Source organism: Muscardinus avellanarius (genome assembly GCF_963383645.1).
Source record: "Muscardinus avellanarius genome assembly, chromosome: 2".
NCBI lineage: Eukaryota > Metazoa > Chordata > Mammalia > Rodentia > Gliridae > Muscardinus > Muscardinus avellanarius.
In genome coordinates this window covers 20,522,582-20,542,266 of record NC_137787.1, presented here as the reverse complement: position 1 = coordinate 20,542,266, position 19,685 = coordinate 20,522,582, and the positions used below count along the sequence as shown (strand labels likewise).

Sequence of the window (19,685 nt, the reverse complement as noted above, 5' to 3'; positions counted from 1 at the left end):
TGGATGAGGGCAGAAGGAAGACCCCTGAAAGTTCCCTGGAGGCCTAGTGTTTTTCTCCTAGGGGCTCAAATGATGGCCAGGACTGGTCGTCCAAGAAATGTTGAAGTGGGCTCTGCTGTTTGCCTAAGGGCCATTGTAGCATAGGGCCCATCTTCCATCCTCCTAGGACTGCAGTGTTCTCAGTCGTTTCTCTCCCCTGCAGGCTGACAGACTTCAAGGATGCAGCTGGGGCTACTGGAGGTGTGTGACACCTTACCTGAGCCAGGCCCTGAGGCCGTGTGGCCATGATGTGGGCCCCTCATGGCCTCAGCGGGAACGGAGCACTACAGTATTGGCCTCCGCCGGAGAAACGACTTCAGGCAGCACGGTTCCTCAGGCGCAGCACCTGCCCCAGCACCTGAGAAACGCTCAGAGGGCAAAGTCTGGCCTCAGGCCCATCAGCAAGTGAAGCCAATCTGGAAGCTGGAGAGGAAGCACGTGGGCACACTATCAGCAGGGCTGGGGCCAGGCCTCTTGGGGGCTGCACCCCAGCCAGCCTATTTCTTTTGCCCTAGCACTTTATGTAGCTCTGGGACCACAGCTGTCATTGCAGGCCACAGCAACTCCTGTTACCTGCACTCTCTCCCAGACTTGTTCAGCAGTACCCTGCTGTACCGCCGCTCCAACAGTAGGCAAAAACCATACCAGCAACTGGAGTCTTTCTGCTTACGTTCAAGTCCGTCAGAAAAAACACCTTTTTCTCTCCCTCAGAAAAGCCTCTCTGTTAGTCTCACTGCCAATAAAGCCACTTCCTCTACAGTCTTCCCCATGGCCCAGCCCATGGCGTCTGCATCCACAGATCCATACCTCTCGCTGGCAGCGGCTGGGGAGAACCCTTCCCGGAAGAGCCTGGCCTCTGCCATCTCAGGAAAGATCCCGTCTCCACTGTCCTCCTCCTACAAGCCCATGCTAAACAACAACTCCTTCATGCGGCCAAATAGCACTAAAGTGCCTTTATCTCAAACCATAGAGGGCCTGAAGACAGTATCCTCACCCAAGATTCAGCCTCTTTCCTGGCATCATTCGGGAGGTACTGGAGACTATGCACCCCAGCCTGTTGATCATAAGGTGCCCAAAAGCATTGATACTGTCCTAGGTGATGCCCCTGCCCCTATCACCCCATGTGCCCCTGGCTCCCTCAACACATTCACCACCAGTGTTGCCTCTTCCCAGTATAGCCGGAATAACTTAGCCTCAAGGGCAGACTCACATCCCTGTGGCCTGGATGACAACTCTGATTCCCACGTTCCAGCTAATGATGTTCGGTTCACGGAGGCTGTGAGGAAGTTGACCACAAAAAGCTTTGAGAAGGCACCACAGCAAGGCTGCCAGTTTGAGCAGTCTTGTTTTCTGAACCCCAGCTTCCAGTGGAACCTCCTCAACAGGAGCAGACGGTGGAAACCTCCTGCGGTGGGCCAGCGGTTTCCTCAGGAGAATGCTGGGTCGGACAGTAGGAACCTCCCTTGTGCCTCAGACTCCTTGGGCTTAGATAGTACCGTCTTCTGTACCAAGAGGATCAGCATTCACCTCCTTGCCTCACATGCCAGCGGGCTCAGCCCTACTCCTGCCTGTGGGTCTGTAGTTGACCCCCCACCACTGGTAGAAGACAGGGATTCTGTTCCCCCTTCTCCTCTTCAGCCCCCTGATGTTGCCGAAGTGACTACCTGCCTTTCTTCCCTCCAGCTGGAGGAGCCTAAAAAGGAGGAGCTTGAAGAAGCTAAGGAGCTGGACTCACCTGCTAGGGATATTGGGTAAGTTGGGAAATGTGTTTGATTTGTTTAGAGCAGAACAGTAGTTACAGCATAGTTTGACATTGACCTGGTACCTCTTTTTTTTTTTTTTTTTTTTTTGCGGTACTGGGGATGGAACCCAGGGCCATTCTACTTCTGAGCTACACCCCCAGCCCTATTTTTTATTCTTTATTTTGAAACAGGGTCTCATTGAGTTGCAAGGGGCCTCACTAAGTAGTAACTGAGGCTGTCTTTGAACCGTGATCCTCCCGTCTCAGCCTCCCAAATGCTGGGATTACAAACATGCGCCACCACGCCTGGTGACTTGGTACCTCTTAAAGGTTGATTTTATTTTTAGCTGTCCTAGAATTTTTGGTTTTCAGTCTAGGGCAGGAGTCGGGAAACTACAGGTTGCAGGTCAAATCTTGCTCATTGCCTGCTTTTGTGTAAATAATTTTATTGAGCCAGGTGTGGTGGTGCACAGGGTACCTGTAATCCCAATACTAGGGGAGGCTGAGACAGAAGGAGCACAAATTCAAGGCCCTTCAGTAAGTTAGCAAGTCAGTCCCTCAGCAACTTAGTGAGACCCTGTTTCAGAAATCAAAAGGGCTGGGAATATAGCTCAGAGGTAGAATGCCCCTGGGTTTAAGTCCCAAAACCAAATAAATAAATAAAATAAAGTTTTATTTATTTGAATTCAGCCTTGCCCATTATTTGCTATTTTCTATGGCCGCTTTATTGTTACAACAGTAGGTTCAAGTGGTTATAATCTGAATATCCTGTAAAATTAAAAATATCTACTATCCTCTTCTTTAGAAAAGAGTTTGCTGACTTGTTTTAGGATACAACTAGGAGAGAAATAAGTTCCAGATACCAAGTGCTGGGGGTCTGTAAGTTTCCCTGCTTGTTCCAAACCCAGTCAGGTTCCCAAGCACTCCTAGTATGGCTACCATTCAGAGTTAGGCATAGACTTAGCTTGTTCCTTCTCTCGTATTCTATCACTGGCACTTTGGTCCACTGAGGCCTTCTCCTGCATTCCTAGCAAGTGTAGGGACACTTGAAGTCAATTATATTATTCTGCGTACTTTCTGGATGCAGAATTTTGCACGTAGATACTATGAAGAACTTCAGCGAAAATGGGAGACAGAGTACCTCTCTGCAGATTGGGGAGGTAAGGGACTGTTGCTAGACACAAACTGAGGGCAGGGTCAGTGAGTTACGAGGTCCAGGCAAGAGATAGCAAGTTGGTGACAGGGAAGAGGCGAACTGTGAGATGATAAAGGAATGAGAATCTGACCATGACCGCTCTTACAAGGTCGGCTGGGTGGGCATGATTCTTTCTTGTAGTTCAGCTACTGACCTCCAGCCAGACCAGATAGAGGCTGAAGATACAGAAGAAGAACTACTAGATAGTTTGGAAGACTGCTGCAGCCATGACGAGAATGAAGAAGAGGAGGGTGAGTAGGGAAGCTTCTCACCTCCAGTGGGATTGGTCATGACCCGCCAGGAAAGGGGGCTAGCAGTCAGGTACCTGCTGGACTCAATTATCCACATTAATCATTTGCCTTGGGGGCTGAAGGGGCACTTCTGTTAAACTTTGGTCTCTGCCTTCCCGTCCCATTGGACTTGCCTCCTCTCTGCTGCTCTTGAGCTCAAGGAGGCAGTGAAAGGCTGGGTGGTGCTCCTGGATTCCAAGGAAGGGCTGAGCCCAGGATATTCAGGAAAAGCTGCCTGGGCTTGGGGACTATGTGTGAAAGCCTCTTCCACTCAGAACTTACCTGCTTCCCCCTGCACCCCCAGGAGACTCAGAGTGCTCCTCATTAACTGCTGTGTCCCCCAGCGAGTCGGTGGCAGTGATCTCTCGGTAAGTGTTGGTTGTGTGGGTTGCTGGTTTATTCATTTTCTATCTCTTCAAGATTATGTTGCTAGGCGTGGTGGCGCACGCTTGTAATCCCCGCGCTTGGGAGGCGGAGACAGGATCGTGCAGGTTCGAAGCCAGCAGCACTGGCTTAGGAGACCCTGTTTCCAAATAAAATATAAAAATAGGTCTGGGAGTGTAGCCCGGAGGTAGAAGGGCTTCCAGGAACCACAGTACCACAAAAGAAAAAAAAAAAAGATTATGATGTGATTGACCATACTGGCCGTGAGAAGCGTACAGTTAGGATCCCCCTGGCTCTGAGCACTAACTCATTTTCACCAAGTTTTTATGTTTGTGCAATAGGAGAACCAGAGGCAGAGTTGTCAGTTAGGCTTAAGAACAGTACCATGTTCCTTAGTTTGCAAGTTGGTATTGAGGCTTCTAGAAATTACTCAAATAAGGCTGGGCATAGTGGCGGGCACTTGTACTCCCAATACTTGGGAGGCTGAGACAGGAAGATCGCAGGTTAGCAGCCAGCCTCAGCTACTTAGTGAGGCCCTCTGCAATTTAGTGAGACCCTGTCTCAAAATAAAGAATAAAAAATAGGTCTGGGGGGGGGTAGCTCAGAGGTAAAATGCCCCTGGGTTCAATCCCTAGTACCACCAAAAAAAAAACAAACAAAAAAAAAAAACCCCAGAAACCCTCAAATAAAAAGAGAAGTAATTTCAATTAGTTTTTAACAAGTGAATGACCAATTAATGAAGAAACCTAGTATTTGAGGTAAATTTGTAGTTCTTTATCTCCCTTCATGAGAGTCTTCCCACCTTCTACTAGAAAATACATCCTCTTATCAGAAATATTTCTAAACCGGAGCTTTTAAAATGCTCTTTGAACTGGGTGTGGTGGTGCACGCTTGTAATCTCAGCATTTCGGAGGCTGAGACAGGAGGATCACAGTATGCGGACAGCCTTGGCTACTTAGTGAGGCCCTTTGCAACTCAGTGAGATCTCGTTTCAAAATAAAAAAATAGGACTGGGGGTGTCACTTGGAGGTAGAATGCCCCTGGATTCCATCCCCAGTACTACAAATAAAATAAAATGCTCTTTGAGCTGGGTATGGTGGCACACAGCCGTAATCTCAGTACTTGGGAGGCTGAGACAAGAGGATCATAGGTTCGTAGCCAGCCTCAGCAACTTAGCAAGTATCTTAGCAACTTAGTGAGACCCTCTTTCAAAATAAAGAATAAAATAGGTCTGGGGATATAGCTCAGAGTTATAATGCTCCTGGGCTCAATCCCTGGTTATCCTCCCACCCCCACACACAGTGTTATACAAGTAGAATGATTACAGTATGTCACCTTTGGAGAGAGGCTTCGTTTCACACAGCATGTTCTCTAGAGATTGATCCAGGTTATTGCATGTATTAATAGTTTGTTCCTCCTCATTTCACAGTACCAGTTTACCACAGTTATTCAGTTGTTTGCCTGTTGAAGGATACTCCTTGTTTCCAGTTTTTGGCTACTAGAATAAAGCTGCTATAAACAATAATGTACATATTTTTATGTGAACATAAGTCTTCATCTCTCTGACATACATTCCTAGAAGTATAGTTGTTGGTCCTATGGTAGTTTCATATTTAGTTGTTTTGGGGTTTTTTTGTTTTTTGTTTTTTTTTGGCGGTAGTCGAGATGGAACCTCAGGAGCAATCTACCTCTGAGCTACACCCCAGTCCTTTTTTTTTAAATTCTTTATTTGGAACAAGGTCTCACTGAGTTGCAAAGGGCCTCGCTAAGTAGCTGAGGCTGTCCACGAAATATGATCCTTCTGTCTCAGCCTCCCAAATGCTGGGATTACAAGTGTGTGCCACCACACCTGGCTGTATATTTAGTTTTTTAAGAAAATGTCAGAACTATTTCCCAGAGTAACTTATCATTTTATATTCCTATCTTGTCTTTGGTTTTATATTTTAACTCATTTTCCTTGATTTCAACAGTCTTAAAATTCTGGATACTTGCCGGGCGTGGTGGCGCACGCTTGTAATCCCTGCGCTTGGGAGGCAGAGACAGGAGGATCGCGCAGGTTCGAAGCCAGCCATGCGCTGGTTTAGGAGACCCTGTTTCCAAAATGAAAATGTAAAAATAGGTCTGGGAGTGTAGCCCCGAGGTAGAAGGGCTTCCAGGAACCCCAGTACCACCAAAAAAAAAAAAAAAAAAAAAAATTCTGGATACTCGTACCAGGAGTAGTGGTGCTCATTTGTAATTCCATTTGTAACTTGGGAGGCTGAGACAGGAGGATTGCAGGTTTGCAGCCAGCCTCAGCTACTTAATGAGGCCCTCTGCAACTTAGTGAGATCCTATTTCAGAAATAAAGAATAAAAAGCTGGGTGTGGTGGTGCAGACTTGTAATCCCAGTACTTGGGAGGCTGAGGCAGGAGTTTTGCAGGTTTGCAGCTAGCCTCAGCTATACTTAGTGAGGCCCTCTGTAACTTAGTGAGACCCTATTTCAAAATAAAGAAAAAATAAGGCCGGGGATGTAGCTTGGTGGTACAACACCCTGGGTTCAATCCCCAGTACTGAAGAAAAAGAAAAAGAAAAAAAAAAATAAGAAATAGGGCTGGGGATGTAGCTCAGAGGTAGATTTAAAACATTGAAGTGTTTTACCTACAATGCCTGTGTCTGTCTCAGCATCCCAAGTATGGGGAATAACAATAGGTAAAATAACTTTTTTTTTTTAATAATGCTGGGGATTATACCCAGGGCCTGTGTGCTAGGCAAGTACTCTACCACTGAGCTAAACTTTGAGCCCTAACAGTGACTTTTTTGTGTATATGTGGTCCTAAAGTTTGAACCCAGGGGCCTTCTACCTCCAAGCTACACCCCCACCTCTATTTTATGTTTTATTTTGAAACAGGGTTTCACTATGTTGCTAAAAGCCTCACTGAGTTTCTGAGGCTGGAGTTGAACCTGCAACCCTTCTGTCTCAGTCTCCAGTGTTCTGTCTGGGATTACAGGTATGGGCCACAACATCCAGGTGTAAAAGTGACTTTAAAAACTGTGTGTGTGTGTGTGTGTGTGTGTGTGTGTGTGTGTGTGTTACTGGAGATTGAACCCAGGGGCATTCTACCTCTGAGCTATACCCTCAGCCCTATTTTTTTATTCTTTATTTTGAAATAAGGTCTCATTAAGTTGCAGTTGTTCGAGGCTGGCCACAAACCTGTGATCCTTCTGACTCGGGTTCCCAACTACTGGGATTACAAGCATGTGCTGCCACGCCCAGCTTAAAAGTGACTTTTTATAAGTCGAAAAAGCAATCTTATTATAGTTTGGGTTGTATCATCTCAGAGTAAAGGGGAATAAATGTTTTCTTTATTTTTCAGTGTTATTTAAAGAAATGGTCTGTGCCAATCAGGTTGTACCTGACAGATGGTTGAAATGTTCACTGGTATCACTGTTTCTTTCCTTTAAATAAATCTCTATACTTCTTAGATCTTTTGTTCTTTTCCTCCTTTTTCATCACTTTTATTTTTTTATTTTATTTTTGTGGTACTGAGGGTGGAACCCAGGGGCTTTTCTACCTCTGGGCGATACTCCAGACCTATTCTATACTTTATTTGTTTTTGTTTTGCTTTTTGATGGTACTGGGGGTGGAACCCAGAGGCTTTTCTACCTCCAGGCTACACTTCCAGACCTATTTTATATTTTATTTGGAAACAGGGTCTCACTAAATTGCTGAGAGCCTCACTCAGTAGCTGAGGCTGGCTTCGAACCTGTGTGATCATCCTGTCTCAGCCTCCCAAGCACTGGGATTACAAGCGTGCGCCACCACACCCAGATTTTATGCTTTATTTGAAAACAGGGTCTCACTAAGTTGCTGAGAGCCTTACTAAGTAGCTGAGGCTGGCTTCGAACCTGGGTGATCCTCCTGTCTCAGCCTCCCAAGCGCTGGGATTACAAGTGTGCGCCACCACTATCACTTGTGTGCACCCGGCTTTAACTTTTATATTTTGTGGTGCTGGGGATTGAATCCTGGGCCTCACGCATCCTAGGTGGCAGGCATTCTACCTCTCAGCTACATCCCCAGCCCTCTTTTTCTCCTTGTGAATTATCCTTATCATCTTTTTTTCTCATCTATTCCTTTGTCTTAGTGTCCATCCAAATTCCTTCCTTTCTCCTTCCCTCCCTTCTCCCCTTCCTCCTTCCCTTCCTCCCTTTTTTCCTTCCTTCCTTCCTCCCTCCCTTCCTTCCTCCCCCTTCTCCCCTTCCTCCTTCCCTCCTTCCCTATCTTCCTTCCTTCCTCCCTCTTTTTTTTTTTTTTTTTTTTTTTTTTTGGTGGTACTGGGGTTCCTGGAAGCCCTTCTACCTCCGGGCTACACTCCCAGACCTATTTTTACATTTTTAATTGGAAACAGGGTCTCCTAAGCCAGCGTGCGCGGCTAGCTTCGAACCTGCGCGATCCTCCTGTCTCTGCCTCCCAAGCGCGGGGATTACAAGCGTGCGCCACCACGCCCGGCGTCCTTCCTCCCTCTTTTCCTTCCTTCCTTTCTTCCTTCCTGTCTGTGGTACTAGGGATTGAACCCAGGAACATTCTGCCCTATTTAAAAAAAACAAAAACAGTCTTGCTAGGTTAATGAGAGTCTCACTGCTCCCTGACAATGGCCTTGAACCTGCAATCTGCCTGTCTCCGCCTCCCTGGTACTGAGATTTTAGGCGTGTGCCGTCATGCCCAGCTTTTTTTCCTTCTATCAGAACTACTCATTCAGGGACTTTCCAAGTCTGGCTTATTATAGGAAATGAAGATGTATCATCAAGTGAAGTTTTGGAAAAATTTGTCTCTGGGTGACTTTTCATGGTCTGTCTGTATGTAGGTTATATCTAGAATATTATGAATTCATATTTGCAAAATGATACTAAACACTTGTCCTTTCAGAATCAATGTGTATAGTACTGTAACACCTCAAGGCTGTTACTTCCCCTTTCTCTGCCACATGTCTGTTTTTCATCTTAGGAACTGTGTGGAGATTATAACCAAGCCTCTTTCCAGTCATGAGAAGGTGGTCCGGCCAGCCCTCATCTATAGTCTGTTCCCCAATGTGCCCCCTACCATCTACTTTGGCACTCGGGATGAAAGAGGTAAATGTGGCCAAAAGACAAAGCCGAAGAGCCCCCAGGAAAAGGATGCCAGCTAAGTTGGGAGGAGATGGCAGTAGGGTGGGAGAGGGCTTCCAGGATTAGCACGCTGCTCGGTCCTGCCTGTAACAGCTCCACTATGGAGAGCCTTTCTTGTTGTCCTTTAGCTGTCCCTTTCTTGGCCTCGTAATCACAGTCTTAGCTCGCTGCCTCTAACTTTGTTTCTTTCCCCTTCAAATCTTCTTTCTTTACTCCTCATTCCTGCACTGCCCCTTTTCTCCCCAAAGTGTGCTCCTCCAAAACCCTGATCTGGAATAATCTGTAATGGCCTGCTTGCCCAGGGAAGGTTGGGCACCAGTGCCCTTCTCCCCTCCTCACCGCAGCTCTTCTGCTCTCCATCCTTCTCCCCACCTCCCCTCACTCCTACCCCTCACTTTTCCTTAGTGGAGAAACTTCCCTGGGAGCAGAGGAAGCTGCTCCGGTGGAAGATGAGCACAGTGACCCCCAACATTGTCAAGCAGACCATTGGACGGTCCCACTTCAAAATCAGCAAGAGTGAGTCACTCACTTTCCCGCGAGCCTGTCCTCTTTGCCCTACCGGATTGGCCACAGGTAGGAGGAGAACCTTAGATAACCTGCTGTGTGGCATAGCGAGGCACCTGACTTGAAGCTTCCAACCTTATGGGAAGCATGGCTCTGCAAGCCCTCTGGGCTGAGCCTGTTGCTCAGAGTTGGGAGACAGAGGGCCATTGTTCTGTCCTTGGCTCCAGGGCCTCATGTAGGACAGCTCCCTGGCAACTCCTTGAAACCAGGTAGGGAGCTGTGCCCAGGCCCGGTGGTATTCCCGAGGCCTCTGGGCCTGTGTGTCCTAGGGACTGAGCTGCCAGCAAGGCTGACTTTTTGATTGCCTTCTGCAGGAAATGATGACTGGCTGGGCTGCTGGGGTCACCACATGAAGTCAGCTAGCTTCCGGTCCATTCGAGAGCATCAGAAGGTAGGGAGGGGTCCTATCCGGGGAACTGTTCCCCTGAACTTTGCACCAGGCCAGGAGGAGGGTGTTGTTGGGGGGCATGAGAAGAAGAGGTGGCCACAGAGAAGTGAGGACAGTTTATAGAGGAGAAAGTCATGGGTGAGGGGAGTGCAGTGTGAGACCCTAGCTGAGTGCACATCTGCTGTGTCAGTATCTTAAGAGTATTGTCTATTTCCAATTGGTTACATTTTCCCTCCAACCACTACATGTTACCTCCATGCCCCCAAGGTGAGCACCTACAAAGAGGACTTCTGGTCTCTTGTCGGAACAGATGAGTTCCTTGTCTCAGACTTAAAAAAGACCAGGTGTTTTCTTGTCTTTGTTTCATAGGTTGTCATGGGAAAAGATTTAATAGTTTTTCTTTACACTCAAAGGTGAATATCCTACCTGTCTTAATCACAGTTGTATGTTCTGTTTTTTTGTTTTTGTTTTTGTTTTTTTGGTACTGGGGATTGAACCCCAGGGGCATTCTACCTCCCAGCTACACCTCCAGCCCTATTTTATTTTTATTTTGAAACATGGTCTCACTAGTTGATGAGAGTCTCATACTTGCTGAGGCTGTCCTCGAATCTGTGATTCTCCTGTTTCAGCCTCCCAAGTACTGGGATTACAGGCTTGCGCCACCACATCTGGCTGTGTTTTCTGTTTTAATCATCTTTGGTGTGTGCTCAGCAGCTGGATATGTAAGGACATGTGTAAGGTGATGACAGTATGATGGAATAGGAGTTGGGCTGTTGCCGAGGAAGTTGTCATCTTCCTCAGGGTCTCACCTCCACCCTCTCCCTGCTCTTGCCCCTCTGTCCCTTCTGTAGTTAAACCACTTCCCAGGTTCATTCCAGATTGGGAGGAAGGACCGGCTGTGGCGGAACCTGTCTAGAATGCAAAGCCGCTTTGGCAAGAAGGAGTTCAGTTTCTTCCCCCAGTCCTTTATCCTGCCCCAGGATGCCAAGCTCCTGCGCAAAGCCTGGGAGAGCAGCAGCCGCCAAAAGTGGATTGTGAAGCCGGTGAGTGGGTCGGGGTGGGCAGTAGGCGATAGTCTCAAGGTGGGAGCAGCAGGCTACTGAGGCGGGGGCAGACCTCATCTCCTTTCTGTTCGCCTTCTAGCCAGCGTCTGCTCGAGGCATTGGCATTCAGGTCATTCACAAGTGGAGCCAGCTCCCCAAGCGCAGGCCCCTCCTGGTGCAGAGGTGAGCTGTCTCTGCCCCTCCCCTCTGACGTCCCCTTGGCCTCCAGGTTTCCTTAGTGTGCTTCTGCACCTGTTCCCTTACAGTGTGCTTCTGCTGTCCGTGAGTCTTTGTCCTGGGGGCCGTTGACTGGCTCTTGTGGCTCAGGTGCCCCCTGCTCCCGAGGTGCAAAGCTGCCCTTTTGTCTACACAGGTATCTACACAAACCCTACCTCATCAGCGGCAGCAAGTTTGATCTGCGGATCTATGTTTACGTCACTTCCTACGATCCTCTACGGATTTACCTCTTTTCAGATGGCCTTGTCCGCTTTGCCAGTTGCAAGTATGTGATAGTGATGAGGTGTTGCCCTGACAGCTTGGGGGATATAGTTTCCTCAGAGGGCAGGAAACCAGAGGACACCAAACAAAATAACACATTTCCATGGTTTTTGGTAGGGAGGCAGGAGGGAATGGGAAAGAGGAGGTTCTCTGCCTCACCCAATCTACAGGACTGGGGTTGGACCAAGGAGATGATTTTCCCTGTGGTTTTCTAGACCTTGCTACTTGGGCCCTTGTGGCTCTGGAAGTCTGTACTTGTCCTGTACGTCCGCGGGACTTGAGATCCTTGGCCTAGTCTCCATCTGCTCTCTTACCACCGCTTCCTTCTCATTCCCAGGTACTCCCCATCCATGAAGAGCCTTGGCAACAAGTTCATGCACCTGACCAACTACAGTGTCAACAAAAAGAATGCCGAGTACCAGGCCAATGCAGATGAAACAGCCTGTCAGGGCCACAAATGGTACTGAGGGCAGAGGTTCTGTTCACATGAAGGCAGGGTTGTGATGTTTGGGAGTTCAGAGGGGAGGTGGCGGAGGATTAATGCAGCTCCTCAAGACGACATCAGCATTTGTCACTTCAGAATTGGTCTTTGTGCATCCAGGTTCATCTCTTCCTTAATTCAAAATGTCAGAAGAAGAGATATGCAGAAAATACCGTTAGTCCTCTTATTCCTTGTTCTTCCTTTTTTTTTTTTTTGTGGTGATGGGGATGGAATCCAGGAGCATTCTACCTTGAGCTACACCCCCTGTCCAATTTTGTATTCTTTATTTTGAAATAGGGTCTCATTAAGTTGTTCAGGGCCTCACTAAGTAGCTGACGCTGTCCTCAAACCACAGTCCTCCGGTCTCAGCCTCCTGAATGCTGGAATTACAAGCGTGCGCCACCATGCCTGGCTCCCGATTTTTTATACTTTATTCTGAAACAGAGTCGCACTAAGTTGCAGAGGGCCTCAGTAAGTAGCTGAGGCTGGCCACAAACCCAAATCCTGTTTCAGCTTCCCAAGTATTGCGATTACAAGCATGTGCCACCATGCCCAGCTTCTTTCTCTTTTCTTCATTATTATGTCCCCCCTCCCCCTCCCCTCCCCCTCCTCTTCCTCCTCCTCCTCCTCCTCCCCCCAAAGGCATCCTGCCTCTAATCTACACCCCTAGCCCAACTTTATTTCTTATTTGGAAACAGGATCTCTACTAGGTTGCTGAGAGCCATGCTAAGCTGCCAAGGCTGGCTTCACACCTGTGCTCCTCCCATCTCGTCTCCCAAGTATAGGGATTGCAAGCATGTGCCACCACACCTGGCTCTTCTAGAATATAACCCAGATACTCCCTTCTCCTCCTGCTGCAGGGCACTGAAGGCTTTGTGGAACTACCTGAGCCAGAAGGGAGTCAATTGTGAGGTCATCTGGGAGAAGATAAAGGATGTTGTTGTCAAAACCATCATCTCGTGAGTCATGCTGCCACTCTGGGTGTGGGTCCTGCTGCCACACTTCCCTCTCCCTCTGCTCAGTAACTCATGCTGCTGTGCGCTAGGCTTTCACTGTGCCCTGATTCCGTTTGTTTGTTTTTGTGGCATGGGGGATTGAACCCAGGCATATTCTACCTACAGCCCAATTTTATTTTTATTTTGAAACAAGGTCTTGCTAGATTAATGAGAATCTCACTCTTTGTTGAGGCTGTCCTTGAATCTGTGACCCTCCCGTCTCAGCCTTCCACGTACTGAGATTATAAGCGTGTGCCTCCTTGTCCGGCTTCTAGGTTCAGTTTTGAGGACAGAATAGGAAGGAGTAGATGGAGTAAAATTCTGCTTTCCACTCAACTTCACCAGAATAGACACATCTCGTTCGAGCCACTTTTCCCTCTCTAGGAGATCTCTAGCTTAGGGCCTCTGGAAGGAGCTGGCTGAATACTTTTCCTCTCTGTTACAGGTCAGAGCCCTATGTGACCAACCTGCTCAAGATGTATGTGCGGCGGCCCTACAGCTGCCACGAGCTCTTTGGTTTTGACATCATGCTGGACGAGAACCTTAAGCCATGGGTCCTGGAAGTCAACATATCCCCAAGGTAGGGAGTATTTTTATTTTTATTTTTATTTTTTTGTGGAACTGGGATGGAACCCGGGGGCATTCTACCTCCGAGCTACACCTCTAGCCCTATTTTTATTATTATTATTATTATTCTTTATTTTGAAACAGGGTCTCACTGAGTTGCAAAGGGCCTCACTTAAGAAGCTGAGGCTGGAGCTGGGCGTGGTAGCGCACTCTTGTAATCCCTGAACTTGGGAGCCTGAGACAGGAGGATCGCACAGGTTCGAAGCCAGCCTCAGCTACTTAATGAGGTTCTCAGCAACTTAGTGAGACCCTGTTTCCAAATAAAGTATAAAATAGTTCTGGGAGTATAGTCCGGAGGTAGAAAGCCCCTGGGTTCCACCCCCAATACCACCCAAAAAAAAAAAAAAAAAAAAAAAAGCTGAGGCTGTCCTTGAATCACAGTCCTCCTGTCTCAGCCTCTCAAATGCTGGGATTACAAGTGTGCGCCACCAAGCCCGACATAGGGAGTACTTTTAGTATAGTCAGAGTAGAATCCCTCTGTATCCTCAGGATCCTGTTGCGCCTCCAATCTTATTGATTGGGAGAAAGTCTTCCCTTCACTAGAATTTGTGTTTCCCCTTCACAGTCTACATTGGCTCGTTCACTTCTTTGCTGTTATCTTTGAGAGTGGATGGGGTTGTTTAAAGTCACTCTTTCAGGTTGATCCTGATGCTTGCTTCCCCTAGCAAACTTGAGGTCATGGGCAGATGTGCCAGCCTGAGTGGAGGTATTTACTATCTCTGAGACGAAGCACTCTCACCACAGTGCTCCTACATTTGGGTGTTTGAACCCCTTTCATTCCAGGGAAGCCAAGGAATAAACAGGCCTAGTCCTGACTTAGATATAGGACTAGAAACTTCTGGAGTGCTCCTTTGACCATATTTGCTTCCTTTCCCTAAAGCCTCCATTCCAACTCTCCGCTGGACATCAGCATCAAAGGCCAGATGATCCGGGACCTTCTGAACCTGGCGGGTTTTGTTTTGCCCAATGCAGAGGACATCATCTCCAGCTCCAGCAGCTCCAGCTCCAGGTCAGCCTCCTTCTTCCTGGAGGTTTGGCCTCCAGTGGGGTTCTGGGAAGGAGCAGGTGCTGGCCCTTTCCTGCCTGGGCTCCTTCGCTGCATCTACACACCAATGCCACGTAGTACTCCTGGAGTGACCTTGGTTCTTTTGCTCCCCTGCTCAGGAGTCTGCACAGGGGCTGGGAGTCGTCACATTTAAGCTCCTTATTTGGACATTCGAGGCTCTGGCCTCCTGACACTGGTTGCATTGTCTACTCTTCCTGGCTCCTGTGCTCTGACAGCTCAGACCACTCACAGAAGTTCAAGGTTGGAAGCATCGTTAGGGAAGGACCTATTAGCCCAGTTTCCTCTCTGAAAAGGTCACTGCTTCTTGCTCTTCCCCCATTGTGTCCTTTCCTCCTCTCAACACCTTCTCAAACACCCCTCACAAGACCCCTGTCCATCACAGCCTTGCTCCAGACAGCATCTTCATAAACCCAGCTCAGTGTGCGGATTCCTTCTATACTTCCAGAGCACTTGGAAACAGTATTAGCTGATGTGTAAGAAAGCAGCTATAACTCATCCTTCAAGTAACCCTAAGAGTTAACACTTGTATCACAGTTTGCAGATGAGGAAATTGAAGATCCCCAGGATTAAATAACCCATCCAGAGTCATTCAGCTAGAGAGTGGGAGGAGAGTAAAGTAAAATCCTGATTTGTATGTTAACAAAACTTGCTTTTCCCACATATTCCTTGCTGTCTCATATTTGGCTTTGGTCTGTGGTTATTTTCATTTAACTTCACTTGCCGTACCGGAAGCTCTTGGAGGCAGTGGCTACTTTTCACTCATTCTTGTATCTGTCTCAGCAGTGGCTATCCCAGTCATAGTAATGCGGATGATGAAACTGAGTGGCAGGAAGTTAAGTCACTTGCTCAGGGTCACACAGCCAGTAGGGTAGAGCTGGGTGTGTACTAAGTATTCACTAAATTAAACCAAAGGGAAGCATTTGGCAACTAGACTTACTGCCGGGTCCTCTTGTTTTGTCCAGTTTGGAAGAGAGTAGGTATTAGATAATGCTCAGACAGGCTACTTGAGCAGACTTGCATTTTCGTGTGATACACTCAAGTGACAGACATCTTTCATGTATCTTTTATTTTGTGTGTGGGGGTGGAACCCCAGGCTACACCCCCAGCCCTAGTAATTTTTTTATTTGGAAACAGTCTTACTAAGTTGCTGAGACTGTCTCCGAACCTGCGACCCTCCTGTCTCAGCCTCCCAAGGTACTGCGATTACAGGCTGCATCACCACGCCTGGCTTCTCACAGGTCTTTGTCTTCTCTCAAGAAGGCTGTTTCCTTGGGTCGAAACCTCAGGACCAGAAGTTGCTGACCTTACCCTTTGCTTTCTGTCCACCCCCGACTTAGCTTGCCCAGCTCTCCCAAGGACAAATGTCGGATGGCACCAGAGCATTCCACGGCACAGAAGATGAAGAAAGCCTATTATCTCACCCAGAAAATTCCTGACCAGGTAGGAGATTGATCTTCCCTCCATTTCCAGCAGAAAGCTTCCTTAGTCAGACATTTGGGATGCCAGGTGAATAAGCTCTCCCTTTCTCTAAAGCAGGGTTTCATAACCAAGGTCTGGGGTCCTGTGATCTGCAGAGATTTGTTGGCTTGTACATTATTCTGAGAGAGAATTGATAGTCTGTCATGGCTTCTGTCTTTTTGTTTCTTTCTTTGTGATACTAGGCATTGAACCCCCAGGGGCATTCTAGTTTGAGCCATGTCCCCAGCCCTGTTCTTTTTCGATTTTAAAACTGGGACCTTGCTAAGTTGTTGAGGGTCACACTAAAGTGTTGAGCCTCAAACTTGGCAATCCTCCTGTCTCAGCTCCCTAAGTATTGGGATTGCAGGTGTGCACCACCATGCCCAGCTTTGTCATGTTTTCAAGAACTAGGGCTCAGCCAGGTGTGGTGGCATATACTTGTAATCCTAGGAGACAGGAAGATTACAGTTTTGAGACCAGCCTCAGCAACTTAGTGAGGTTCTCCACAACTCAGTGAGACCCTATTTTCAAATAAAAAATAAAATAAGGTAGGGCTGGGGATATATCTCAGAAGTAGAATGCACCTGGCTTCTGCCTATAGTATCACACACACAAAAACGTACCAGTGTTCTTGGCACAGTGCTTTTCTTACTTAGTCTTATCAGAGCTATAGACCTTTACCCTTATGGTTTCTTTCCCTGGTGGGTACACTGAGACCCTGGGAGGCTTGGCCTTCTCAGAGCAAATATGGGAGCCAAATGTAAGAGAGGCAGGCATGAAGCCAGGCATGGTAGTACACAGCTTAATTCCATTACTGGAGAGCTGAGACAGGAGGATCGTAGGATCAAGGTCAAAAGACTGTTTCAAAATAAAAATTGAAAAAGGCTAGGTATAGCTGGGCATGGTGCTATATGCCCGTAATCCTAATACTTGGGAAGCTGAGACTAGAGGATACTAGGTTTTTGGCCAGCCTCAGCAACTTAGGCCCTCCACAACTTAGTGAGACCCTCTTTCAAAATGAAATAGGGCTTGGAGTATAGCTTAGAGGTAGAATGCCCCTGGGTTCAGTCCTCAGTACCAAAAAAAGGGGGGGGGGGAGTTTAGGAGTATAGTTTGGAGGCAGAATATTCTGCCCTGGATTTGATTCCCAGTACCAAAACCAAAACAGAAAAACAGTGGCTCTTAATTAAGTGAATCTTAATTGCTGGCCTCAACTCCATCCCACAAACCATTTAAACTTCACAGCCTCGGTGGCTCCTTCAAGAGCATCTTCCTCCACCAGCTAAGTTCATTGGACTTAAGTTCAGATGAAGTGCAGAGCAGGCTCCTCAGGTGGTGTTGATGGTCCTATGAGGTCTGCAGCCCCAGGCCCCTAGGGCTGGGCACCCTGTTTGGCTGACACTGTCACACCCTCTCCCTCCCTGTTCCTCGGGCCATAGGACTTCTATGCATCTGTGCTGGATGTCCTGACACCAGATGATGTTCGGATTCTGGTAGAGATGGAGGATGAGTTTTCTCGTCGTGGTCAATTTGAACGAATTTTTCCTTCTCGAATCTCTTCTCGCTATCTCCGTTTTTTTGAGCAGCCACGATATTTCAACATTCTCACCACTCAGTGGGAACAGAAGTACCATGGCAACAAGCTCAAAGGTGACGTCCCCTCCCTGCCAACCGAGGCCTTATTTAGTGAAAGATAAATCCCATTAGACCAAGAAATGAACCTCTCTGGAAAGAAAAGTGGGCCAATCGATTCCTCCCTATTAAGTCCCGACCCCGCTCATCTTGTCCTAGGAGTAGATCTGCTTCGGAGTTGGTGCTACAAAGGGCTCCACACAGGGGTCATCTCTGATTCTGCTCCACTGGTGAGTGATGTCAGTGCAGGCACAGGTCTCCCTTAGGGCCTAGACCTGCGGCCTGGGTTGGGTTGTAGGCCCAGAGCCTCTCCCTCCTCCCCAAGGCCCGCTTCTGCGTCTCATGACCCTTTCAGGGATGTGACTGCCTCCAGGGTTGCTTGGGTGCTTTTCTTTGAAGGATCAGAAAGTGCTCTGGAAGCCTCAGCCTTCCTGACTCAGGAGAGGGTCAAGACTTACCTACGTGGCCTTAGCCTTAAGGGGTGGGGGAGAGCCCTGCAATCACTTGGAGGTAAAGCCAGAAAGAGTCCAAGACCCCCGTCTCTGGCCTGACCTCTGCCTAGCCCTGTTGCTTCCTTTGTTCTTAGTGGTCTCTGCCGACGTCACTTCTGGCTGTCCCAAAGGGCGATGGGATGCTCAATGCCTTCAGCAAACCCGAGCCTGGCAAGCTAGGGTGAGTGCAAGGGAAGGACTGTGAGTCTGGGGAATTGCTTCCTTCTAGACAAGTTATCTCTTCCCAGACAAGATGAGCATTCTCACTCTGGGGGTTGGTAGAGTATCTGAATATGCAGCCACAGTAGCCTGTTTCTGGTGTCTCGTGGGAGGCCCAGCACAGCTGAGCTGCAGCACAGGACCATCTGCCGAAGCAGCCATTTTCAGCCATACCCACTGGTGTGGGGAGTCCTTAGGCCTCCTACGCTTGCTCACATTCACACCTGTACTTGAGCCCTGAAGCTCAAGTAAATAAAATGCATTGTATGCTTGTTAACAATCCATGTAATTATGGACGACAGTCCCACAGTGTTGTGAATGCCTGGCCCAGACTGAGTGCAGGTGACCACCATGTCTCAGCCATCTTTCCCCATCTCTGCCCTCCAGAATGCACAGCTCCTCCACGGGAAACCTGTTGCCCTGTGAAGACGGGACCACACCCAAGCCCAAGAAGACCCAAGCTGGCTGCTCCTCTTCCCCCAGGAAGGTCACTTCCTCTAAGAACAGTGAGGATGCCAGCAAAGAGCCCAGCCTTTCCACCCAGACGTTACCTGTGATCAAGTCTTCTGGGCGGACTCCGAGGCTTTCCACTTCCTCCATTTCCCAGTCAACCAGTAACTCCCTCCTGGCCGCTGTGAGCCCATGACAGGCCTCCTTATGCCGCTGCCCAGTAGCACCAGCGCCAGCTACCTCATGGGAACCGCCTGCTGACCAGCTGGACCCCTACCCCTCCACCTTGCTCCTCATCAGAGTATTTTTTTTGAAGTGGTTGTATTGCAGAGATGGGCATCTGGAGGGTGAAGGGGCAGTGGTGATGGGGAGAAGGTGAGGAAGTTCACTCTCTGTCACCTGTCTGCCTGGCTGGCACCTCAGATCTTAGTAGAGAAGCCTGTGATGGCCAAGCAGCCTTATAAAGCAGGGTTTGGTTTCTACCTTCAGAGAGCTGTGTGTGGTTTGTTTTAGCCTGTGGTGCAGTGGTTATATTGTAGCTTAAGAGGAGAATATGTGCGCCTATAATCCCAGCTACTTGGAAAGCTGAGGCAGGAGGATGGCAGGTTTCAGTTTAGCCCAGGCAACTTACCAAGACCCTGTTTTAAAATAAAAAATAAAAAAAAGGAGTGGGGTGTAGTTCAGTGGTAAAGCACCCGTGAGTTCAATCCCTAGTAAAGGAAAAGAAAAGAAAGCTGAGCATATTGGGGGGGGGGTCCTGTGTTCTATAATCAAGGGGCCACCTCTGAGTGCCTTCCTTTCCTCAGGTCTCCGTATTTCTGTCCTGGAGACCCACATTGTTCAGAAACCTTCAGACTTAGCCGGGCGTGGCAGCGCACATTTGTTATCCCAGCATTCAGGAGGCTGACACTGGAGGATCGCAGTTTGAGGACAGCCTCAGCTACTTAGTGAGGCCCTCCGCAACTCAGTGAGACCCTGTTTC

General features: G+C 48.2%; 1 protein-coding gene across 2 annotated transcripts; it reads left to right on the top strand.

The window, feature by feature from the left end:
* Positions 1-300: 300 nt before the first annotated feature.
* On the top strand, positions 301-18,899 carry TTLL4 (tubulin tyrosine ligase like 4; the record flags this gene model as incomplete). 2 transcript variants are annotated; one of them, XM_080689272.1, is made up of 18 exons in its annotated part: positions 301-1,790; positions 3,117-3,226; positions 3,570-3,633; positions 8,631-8,755; positions 9,197-9,307; positions 9,670-9,746; positions 10,595-10,786; positions 10,887-10,969; positions 11,160-11,288; positions 11,622-11,744; positions 12,626-12,724; positions 13,206-13,340; positions 14,268-14,396; positions 15,791-15,893; positions 17,351-17,561; positions 17,703-17,773; positions 18,130-18,215; positions 18,641-18,899. In XM_080689272.1, the coding sequence occupies 18 exons, from the start codon at positions 301-303 to the stop codon at positions 18,897-18,899; spliced, it is 3,597 nt and encodes a 1,198-aa protein (XP_080545398.1). The 2 variants fall into 2 exon arrangements, with proteins under 2 accessions (XP_080545398.1, XP_080545397.1); XM_080689271.1 differs by having other exon boundaries at positions 14,268-14,435.
* Positions 18,900-19,685: the final 786 nt, after the last annotated feature.